The sequence below is a fragment of the Nicotiana sylvestris genome, chromosome 11 (genome assembly GCF_000393655.2).
Source record: "Nicotiana sylvestris chromosome 11, ASM39365v2, whole genome shotgun sequence".
Taxonomy (NCBI): Eukaryota; Viridiplantae; Streptophyta; class Magnoliopsida; order Solanales; family Solanaceae; genus Nicotiana; species Nicotiana sylvestris.
Window position 1 is genome coordinate 83,398,998 of NC_091067.1, and position 10,919 is coordinate 83,409,916.

At 39.1% G+C, this 10,919-nt stretch overlaps 1 protein-coding gene across 1 annotated transcript; it reads left to right on the plus strand.

Moving 5' to 3' along the window:
* The first annotated feature begins 289 nt into the window (after positions 1 to 289).
* LOC138881251 (uncharacterized) lies at positions 290 to 1,341 on the plus strand. The gene is made up of 2 exons (XM_070161464.1): positions 290 to 438; positions 1,161 to 1,341. The coding sequence occupies exons 1-2, from the start codon at positions 290 to 292 to the stop codon at positions 1,339 to 1,341; spliced, it is 330 nt and encodes a 109-aa protein (XP_070017565.1).
* Positions 1,342 to 10,919: the final 9,578 nt, after the last annotated feature.

The window sequence follows — 10,919 nt, forward strand, 5'->3', positions numbered from 1 at the left end:
CGGTGGTGATGCCGGGGTTGCCTTAGACTGAGTGGCGAGGTTCTTTAAATTATGTCCCTAGTAGAGTGATTTCATACTTGAAGGCCCACCGGATGGTTGGGAAGGGTAGTTTATCCTATCTGGATTTTGTGAGAGATGTTAGTGTAGAGACCTCTATAATTGATTCTGTTCCGGTGGTTCGTGATTTTCTAGATATGTTTCCTACAGACCCGTCAGGAATTGCCAGATAGGGATATTGACTTCGATATTTATTTAGTGTTGGGTACCTATTTCTATTCCACTGTACTGTATGGCACCGGCTGAGTTGAAGGAGTTGATGGAGCAGCTTCAGGAGCTCCTTGAGAAGGGATTTATTAGGCCTAGAGTGTCACCTTGGGGTGCACCTGTTCTATTTATCAAGAAGAAGGATGGCACTATAAGAATGTGCATTGATTATTGGTAGTTGAACAAAGTCACAATCAAGAACAAGTATTCTTTGCCGCACGTTGATGATCTATTTGACCAGGTTTAGGGAGCGAGGGTATTCTCGAAGATTGATATCAGGTCAAGGTATCACCAGTTGAAGATTAGGGACCCGGACATTCTTAAGACAGCTTTCAGGACCCAATATGGTCATTATGAGTTCCTTGTGATGTCTTTTGGGCTGACCAATGCCCCAGCAGCATTCATGCATTTGATGAACAGTGTGTTCCAGCCTTATCTCGACTTTTTTGTTATTGTATTCATTGATTATATCCTGGTGTACTCTCGTATCTAGGAGCAGCATATCCAACATTTGCGGATTGTGTTGTAGCGGATGAGGTAGGAGAAGATTTATTATATGTTCTCCAAGTGTGAGATTTGGCTCAGTTCAGTGGCGTTCTTGGGGCACGTGGTGTCTAGTGAGGGTATTTAGGTTGATTCGAAGAATATAAAGGTGGTCCAGAGTTGGCCTAGACCATCCTCATCCACAGAGATTCGTAGCTTTCTTGATTTGGTGGGTTATTACCGTCGGATCGTGTAAGATTTCTCTTGTATTGCATCGCCCTTGACCAAATTAATCCAAAAAGATGCTCCTTTTAGGTGGTCAAATAAGAGTGAGGCGAGCTTTCAGAAGCTCAAGACTGCATTGACCATAGCTCCAGTATTAGTTCTGCTATCAGCTTCTAGTTCATATTCAGTATATGTGATGCTTCTCGAATCGGTATAGGATGTATTTTGATGCAGGAGGATAGAGTGACTGCATATGCTTCTTGCCGGTTGAAGCCCAATGAGAAGAACTACCATGTTCATGATTTGGAGTTAGCTGTCATTATTCACGCGTTGAAGAGTTGGAGGCATGTCTTGCGAGGTGTTTACTGATCATCGTAGCCTCCAGCACTTGTTCAAATAGAAGGATCTCAATTTGAGACAGTGGAGATGATTGGAGCTACTAAAGGACTCTGATATTACCATTTTGTATCATTTGGGAATGGCCAATGTGGTGGCCGATGCCTTAAGTAGGAAGGCGGTGAGTATGGGCAATCTTGTATTCATTCCTACTGGGGAGAGATCTCTTACGGTTGATGTTCAAGCTTTGTCCTACCAGCTTGTAAGATGGGATATTTCGGAGCCCAGTCAGGTTCTAGCTTGTGTGGTTTCTCGGTCTTCCTTGTTTGATCGCATCAGAGAATGCCAGTATGATGATCTTCATTTGCTTGTCCTCAAGGACAAGGTACAACATTATGATGCCAAGGATATGACTATTGGAGATGATGGGGTATTGAGGATGCATGGCCGGATATGTGTGCCTAATGTACATAGGCTTCGACAGTTGATTCTAGAGGAGGCCCACAGTTCGCGGTATTCCATCCATCGGGGTGTCGCGAAGATGTACCAGGATTTAAGACAGCACTACTAGCGGAGGAGAATGAAGAAAGATATAGTTGGATTTTTAGCTCGGTGTTGTCACACCTCCTTTTTGCGCGCCCGCCCCGAAGGGTTAAATGCGCGAGGGAGTTTTTCCAATTTAAGTGACAATATTCGAAATGGGATTATTTATTTAATTCAGAGTCGCCACTTGGGAAAGGTTTGGCTTTTGGTGTCCCAAGTCACCGGTTTATCTTGAATCCCGAATCGAGGAAAATATTCGACTTTTCCAAATGAAGTCTGCGAACCAGAAATTCTAAGTAAGGAATTCTGTTGACCCGAGGGAAGGTGTTAGGCACCCTCGAATCCCGTGGTTCTAGCACGGTCGCTTAAATTGTTATAATGGTTAAATATCTTATTTAAATACATGTTGTAACTTATGTGCTTTTATTAAATTTAAACCGCTTTTATTATTATCATTTATTTTTATAGAATTGCAACGTCGTGAAAATGCATCTCGAACCACGTCACAATCAATGCACCCGTAGTTGTTTGACACATTTCGACTCCGTTGAGATTTGGATTTGGGTCACATCAATGTGCACCCGGATTTAAGAATGTAATTTCAATTGAGTCGCGCCTAAAGATTCTAACGCATTATTATCTTTGGGGAAGGCAGTGAAATTCACTAAATAGTCCATTCCGAATTCTAAGTATTTATTATGGTTAATTATTGAGGGCCCCGCAATTTGCATTTTTATTTGGCGAGGCTCGCCTCATTATTTTAGAAGGAATATCCTAAAGTGACTACATTTCTATTATGCTCGTCTCTAAAAAAATAGAAGAAAGAAAATGTATGCTAATTGAATTGCATGCTTAGCTAATCCCAGCCTCTTATTAGTTATCTGATTGATTATTGCGAGGTGAAAAAATTTTGTGCTTTATTGGACATGCTTTCAGTTTGATAAAAAATTGCATGCAAGACAAATATCATGCTAATCTCACCCTAGGCGTCTGTCTCATTTTAATTCAAACTGACCTTTTGAACAGATTAACAACATTGACTACTATAAGCTACTACCAATGGGATTCAGACGTGATCCTTTAAACTGCCTAGCGCAACCCAATTTGATAGAGTTAGTCTAAACGATTCAGAATTATAATGAGTCTTTTTGTCGAATTAAAAGCATCCTGCCTTACATGTTAGGGAACAAGAATAAAAGCTAAGATTTAACTGTCAATATACTAAACACACACGCACCCCTCGTCATACAGACAACTTAACAACTATAACCACATAGTGTTAAATAGACTAAACTTCTATTAAGTACATATTGCGCAAATGTATATTTAATGAGCTATAAACTGATCTAACAAGTACATCATCTCCCGATACATCTGACCTAACAATAATACTATCTAGTAGTCCACCTCGGTTAGGATGTGTGTTAATTCATACAGAGTAATTGTAGATGGAATGAACTTAAACAAATACAGGCTAACTACCATTCAACCTATTGCTATGTTTTTGAATACAAGTATTGTAAAGTAAACAACATTCATTTCTTTATTTCTACTTCAAACTTCAAGCTTTCAACAACACATGGTTTCAGAAATGTGTACCTGGAAATGCTTACAATTGAAGAAGAAGAGAAGTCAGTAGAGTAGCAATGGCAACAGAAGCAGCAGCAGTAACAGCAGATAACGACAGGACAAATCCCAGTGCAAGATGCAACTATAGCCGATGGAAAAAACAGTAACAAAATAACAACAGCAAGCAGTGCAGTAGAAACAGAGCTCCAAGACAGATCAAGTCCAGGAAAACAAACCAATGCAAACCACAACCAGTAAACTTAGTTGAGACTTGGAAGAAATCAGAATTGATTGAACAGGTTGAACAAATGAAACCCACACAACAGTAGGAATAAACAGTTCCTGATTGTTGTCTGTATGTTTTCTATTTCTTAACCTCTCTATCTATCTGTGTTTTTCTCTCAATGTGTGTATGTCTCTCTATTTCTCTCTATGTATCTTTTTTTGAATATGTCTGTCTAAAGAAAGTCAGTCTCCCTTCTTTTAAAATTCAGTGAATCTCTCTCTTTTCTAAATCTATATCTGGTCTCAAAATCCAGTCCCCTCACTAATGGAAGTTCTGCCTCTTTTTATAGCCTAACATCAGGCTATTCACAGCCTGTTAAACATATCAGAACCCCCCATGTGGTCTCTTTTCTTTCCACTCAACTACTTAAAATAAAAACCCCTCCCATGACATTCCCTGACAGTCCCTTTTATCATTTTATTAAACTAAAAGCAGACATGGGCAGCAAGAATATAATCTGACAGCATATGCTGTCAAACTATTATAATCTTAAAAACAGCCTTAATGCACATGTTGTGCACAAGTGCACATGCCATCAATTCAGACTTCAACTAAACAAACCAAATCCTTACATTTCTGACTCAAATACAACAACTATAAGTAGCTATACTCGATTCTTAATTTGATTCAGACAAAGTTTAGCAGGAAAACAAATCAAATTGTTATCATTCAAACAGCTGAAACTATTCGACGACACGTATCGAATCGACTATACTAATTATAACATATACAATCAACAGCCAAGGATTGGAATCAAACAGTATTGCACAAAGGGTTCAGATTGCACTGTCAAAACAAAGATGACCTTGGGAATTGATTACTCAACCAATTTCAATTCAGTCGATTATGCAGTTTACATACACACACATTAATCAGTGAATGAAGAAGGACTAGACCAAATACAGAGGTCCGGGCAAGGTGGACAGGGCACTATCGACAAACAATTAAAAAAAAGAAAATCAACCAAACATTTAGCCATACGAACAGACCTTTAACAAACACATGAACTAAATAAAGAAAAAGAAAAACAAACTTACCCTAAAGCCTTGAAAAATCAGAAAGCCTTAGCTCGGATTTGAATAGACCTTTCTCGGGGTTGAACGGACTTTAATCGAAGTGTTCTCAACTGAGAACACTTCGATTAAGGTCCATTAGACCCTAATCACTTGGCTCAAACGGACACAGACCGAGCATGAGGATTCCTAGGGTTCCTAGAGGGCAGATTTGGGATTTGGGTTTCCTTGGTTAGATTCGGACCAAACCAAGCATGGTTTGGTTACGAGGGAGGTCCGGGGACTGTCTGGTGTGAAACTGGGGTTGATCGGTGTAGATGGGAGTTCTGCTCGAATCTTCAAATGAAGATTCGAGAGCCTAGGGACTGATTCGAAGCAAAAGGAAAACAGATCTAGGTTCAGGTTGGTGAGGCGGTCCAATGGTGTTAAGGTGGGGGTCACCGGCGTCCATGCCGCCGGGATTAATGGTGAGGGGAAAGGGGGCGGATAGGGTTTTGTGGGGTTTGGGGTCTGTGAAGGAGACGACCTAAAGTAGGGAGGGTCTGGCTTAGGCGCAAGGTGAAGAGGGGGAAGGTTTATATACGGGGTAAGTGATCTGATGTTGGCCGTTGGATCGCCACTGATCAACGGCTGTGATCTTTCCACTAAAAGAAACGATGTCGTTTGTTATCATGCTGGGATGGGTCAGACCGGGTTTCATTGGGTCGGGTTTATTTTGTGGGTACGGGGGATATGATGAGGGCCGTTAGATCAGGGTTGCTTGAACGGCTGAGATGAGTTGCCCCACTGAAACGACGTAGTTTTGGTGTCAAACTACGTCGTTTGGAGGCTTGGAGATGGGTGTACTGGACCGGTGGCTTGGGCTGCTCATTTGGGCCTCAGATTTTAAAATGGGGAACCAGCCTAAATTTATTTAAAACTAATTGCACCCTTTTCATTTATTTCTAATTTTTAAACACAAAACCTAATTAAATAAAAATTAAACACCATTAATTAACACTTAATGTAATTATTACACACATATTAAAATATTTAAAGTAGGTAAAATCACGCTAAGGCAGCAAATAAGACAAAAGATGCATATTTTGTGATTTTCCTTTAAATAACCGGATTATGGTCCAACTATACACGACGCACATTTTTTGTATTTTGTTTGATAAAAACGAACAAGATCACGAATAACTAACAAGAACGCCACGTAAAATCCAAAACTTGTACAGCAAGACCATTTGCCATTATTTTTATTTCTTTTTGGAGTGATTGTCGCGTAAACAAAAATCACGTGCTCACAGCTGCCCCTCTTTGTTCGGAAACACGAAGAGTTTTCGTGCAAAGATAAAGTGAGCGGATATGAGAGACTTTTGCCTATTGGAATATTCCGTGTGAAGCACATTTTGAAAGATTTGACCGAATCTTCGCTTCAAAGATTTCCTACATATCCTGGGCTAAACAGGAATCAGGTCAATGTAGTTCGGGAAGCTTTGGTAGTTGGGACTACCATGGGACTGCAATGCTTGCCGTTACTGCTGTTGCTGTTGTCGCTATTGCTTACCGACTCCCTTATTACAAACAAAGGAAAATTAAAACTGAACTAACTATGTATGCATGTCAACCGCTAGTTACAAGATTCCTATCTATGATTCTTTTGCAACTTGATCTTGGGTCTTAGCTGATTTTGCTTGTAGACTTCGATCCGAATCTTGATGCTTGCAAGTTGTAGGCGCCTGTTTATGAGTAAGACGAGATTGGTAGAACTCGGGACCTTGATCAAACCTTTGAGCGATCCGCCCCTCGCCTTTCCGAATATCTCGGAACATCTTCTTTTGTCTTTTTCTTCTTTTATTCTGATTTGAGACTCATCTCATGGGTTGTCTCGATCCGTGTGTCTCGAGGTCAGACCTGCGGGAAAAAAAACAAACGAACGAAATTTTCTGCCCCAGTTCTACTAGGAAAATTTCGTGAGTCAATTGCCAGGAACTTTATAGAGTTGATAAAGGGATTGGAAAATTCTGGTCTACAAGATGCAACTCCGGGATTGGATCCCTAATATTGCCATAAGGTAAAGGTGCTCAGTTCAAGGTTGGAGCCCTGATGCTGGCTAACAGACAAATGCTCAATTAAGGGTTGGAGCCCTAATACTGGCGGAATGGAAATAGTTCAGTTCAGGGTTGGAGCCCTAAGGCTGACTAGCTGAGGAGAAGTTCAGTTTAGGGTTGAAGTCCTAATGCCGACTAAAGGAAAAAGTTCAGTTTAGGGTTTAAAACCCTAATGCTGACTAAAGGGAAAAAGTTCAGTTTGGGGTTTAAAACCCTAATGCTAACTGAATGGAAAAGAGTTCAGTTTAGGGTTTTAAAACCCTAATGCTGACTGAAGAAAAAGAATTCAGTTTAGGGTTTAAAACCCTAATGCTGACTGAATGGAAAAGAGTTCAGTTTAGGGTTTAAAACCCTAATGCTGACTAAAGGAAAAGAGTTCAGTTTAGGGTTTTAAAACCCTAATGCTGACTAAAGGAAAAGAGTTCAGTTTAGGGTTTAAAACCCTAATTCTGACTAAAGTAAAAGAGTTTAGTTTAGGGTTTTAAAACCCTAATGCTGACTAAAGGAAAAGAGTTTAGTTTAGGGTTTTAAAACCCTAATGTTGACTAAGGAAAAGAGTTCAGTTTAGGGTTTAAAACCCTAATGCTGACTAAAGGAAAAGAGTTCAGTTTAGGGTTTAAAACCCTAATGCTGACTGAATGGAAAAGAGTTCAGTTTAGGGTTTAAAACCCTAATGTTGACTAAAGGAAAGAGTTCAGTTTAGGGTTTAAAACCCTAATGCTGACTAAAGGAAAAAGTTCAGTTTGGGGTTTAAAACCCTAATGCTGACTAAAGGGAAAAAGTTCAGTTTGGGGTTTAAAACCCTAATGCTAACTAAATGGAAAAAGTTCAGTTTAGGGTTTAAAACCCTAATGCTGACTAAAGGGGAAAGTTCAGTTTAGGGTTTAAAACCCTAATGCTGACAAAAGGAAAGAGTTCAGTTTAGGGTTTAAAACCCTAATGCTGACTAAAGGAGAAAGTTCAGTTTAGGGTTCAAAACCCTAATGCTGACTAAAGGAAAGAGTTCAGTTTAGGGTTTAAAACCCTAATGCTGACTAAAGGAAAAAGTTTAGTTTAGGGTTTAAAACCCTAATGCTGACTGAATGGAAAAAGTTCAGTTTAGGGTTTAAAACCCTAATGCTGACTGAATGGAAAGAGTTCAATTTAGGGTTTAAAACCCTAATGCTGACTAAAGGAAAAGTTCAGTTTAGGGTTTAAAACCCTAATGCTAACTAAAGGAAAAAGTTCAGTTTAGGGTTTAAAACCCTAATGCTGACTGAATGGAAAAAGTTCAGTTTAGGGTTTAAAACCCTAATGCTGACTAAAGGAAAGAGTTCAGTTTAGGGTTTAAAACCCAAATACTGACTGAAGGGGAGAGTTCAGTTTAGGGTTTAAAACCCTAATGCTGACTAAAGGAAAGAGTTCAGTTTAGGGTTTAAAACCCTAATGCTGATTAAAGGAAAAGAGTTCAGTTTAGGGTTTAAAACCCTAATGCTGACTGAATAGAAAAGAGTTCAGTTTAGGGTTTTAAAACCCTAATGCTGACTAAAGAAAAAGAGTTCAGTTTAGGGTTTTAAAACCCTAATGCTGACTGAAGGAAAAGAGTTCAGTTTAGGGTTTAAAACCCTAATGCTGACTGAATGGAAAAGAGTTCAGTTTAGGGTTTAAAACCCTAATGCTGACTAAAGGAAAAGAGTTCAGTTTAGGGTTTTAAAACCCTAATGTTGACTAAAGGAAAAGAGTTCAGTTTAGGGTTTAAAACCCTAATGCTGACTAAAGGAAAAGAGTTCAGTTTAGGGTTTTAAAACCCTAATGCTAACTACAGGAAAGAGTTCAGTTTAGGGTTTAAAACCCTAATGCTAACTAAAGGAAAAGAGTTCAGTTTAGGGTTTAAAACCCTAATGCTGACTAAAGGGAAAAAGTTCAGTTTAGGGTTTAAAACCCTAATGCTGACTACAGGGAAAGTTCAGTTTAGGGTTTAAAACCATAATTCTGACTAAAGGGGAAAGTTCAGTTTAGGGTTTAAAACCCTAATGCTGACTAAAGGAAAGAGTTCAGTTTAGGGTTTAAAACCTTAATGCTGACTAAAGGAAAAAGTTCAGTTTAGGGTTTAAAACTGTAATTCTGACTAAAGGAGAAAGTTCAGTTTAGGGTTTAAAACCCTAATGCTGACTAAAGGAAAGAGTCCAGTTTAGGGTTTAAAACCCTAATGCTGACTAAAGGAAAAAGTTCAGTTTGGGGTTTAAAACCCTAATGCTGACTGAAGGAAAAAGTTCAGTTTAGGGTTTAAAACCCTAATGCTGACTAAAGGAAAGAGTTCAGTTTAGGGTTTAAAACCCTAATGCTGATTAAAGGAAAAAAGTTCAGTTTAGGGTTTAAAACCCTAATGCTGACTGAATGGAAAAGAGTTCAGTTTAGGGTTTTAAAACCCTAATGCTGACTAAAGAAAAAGAGTTCAGTTTAGGGTTTTAAAACCCTAATGCTGACTGAAGGAAAAGAGTTCAGTTTAGAGTTTAAAACCCTAATGCTGACTGAATGGAAAAGAGTTCAGTTTAGGGTTTAAAACCCTAATGCTGACTAAAGGAAAAGAGTTCAGTTTAGGGTTTTAAAACCCTAATGTTGACTAAAGGAAAAGAGTTCAGTTTAGGGTTTAAAACCCTAATGCTGACTAAAGGAAAAGAGTTCAGTTTAGGGTTTTAAAACCCTAATGCTAACTACAGGAAAGAGTTCAGTTTAGGGTTTAAAACCCTAATGCTAACTAAAGGAAAAGAGTTCAGTTTAGGGTTTAAAACCCTAATGCTGACTAAAGGGAAAAAGTTCAGTTTAGGGTTTAAAACCCTAATGCTGACTACAGGGAAAGTTCAGTTTAGGGTTTAAAACCCTAATGCTGACTAAAGGGGAAAGTTCAGTTTAGGGTTTAAAACCCTAATGCTGACTAAAGGAAAGAGTTCAGTTTAGGGTTTAAAACCTTAATGCTGACTAAAGGAAAAAGTTCAGTTTAGGGTTTAAAACTCTAATGCTGACTAAAGGAGAAAGTTCAGTTTAGGGTTTAAAACCCTAATGCTGACTAAAGGAAAGAGTCCAGTTTAGGGTTTAAAACCCTAATACTGACTAAAGGAAAAAGTTCAATTTAGGGTTTAAAACCCTAATGTTGACTAAAGGAAAAAGTTTAGTTTAGGGTCTAAAACCCTAATGCTGACTGAATGGAAAAAGTTCAGTTTAGGGTTTAAAACCCTAATGCTGATTAAAGGAAAAGTTCGAGAATATTAACTGACCGTTTTTTTTGAATTTTCTTGTTCTAGTAAAAGATAAAAAAGAATTTCGTGGAAACTTACCTTTCGAGTGGATTCCTTATTGTCAAATTGTTTCTTGCACTCATTTTTTCTTCTTTGGGTGACACCTGTTTCTTGCACGGTTGTCTTGGATCATACCTGTTTCAACTTTTCAAACAAAGAACAATCGTTAGCTCGGAAATGGCGGTTGGTTCGGTGACCTTGATTGTTCCAGTTGCGTTGCTGCGTCCTTATTTCTGTTGAGAAATTCCGCCATTGATTGGATTCGAATGGCAAAAAAAAACCTTTGGACTATTCAGGCTTGCGTTTCCAGATTCTGTGATGATTTGCCTTGTAAGGCTATGGTTTTTCCATCCGGTTTTGCTTGGGGATTTCAAATGGGGATTTTATTGGGGAGACTCTGTGGGGATTTGTACAAGGGGAAGCTCTGTGGGGATTTGTACAACGGGGACTTGCTGGGGATTTGTTGCAAAACGGGCTTTCCAGGATTTGCTGGGGTAAGCTTGCTGGGGAATCTTTACAAAGGGACTTGCTGGGGAATTGTTGGGGAAATCCTCTTTTTTTTTATTATTATTAATAAAGGGAGACCCTGTGGGGATCTGTACAAGAGGGAAAATCTGTGGGGATTTCGCTGGGGCAGACTATTTGGGGAATATTTACAAAGCGGATCCTTTGTGGGGACTTGTACAAGGGGAAACTCTGTGAGATTTGTACAAAGGGAAACTCTGTGGGATTTGTACAAGGCGTACTTGTCGGGGATTTGTTGTTGTAGGCTATGCTGGGTGAAAAATTTTCTTCTCTCCCTTTTCTTTTGCGACTTTACTCCAAATGC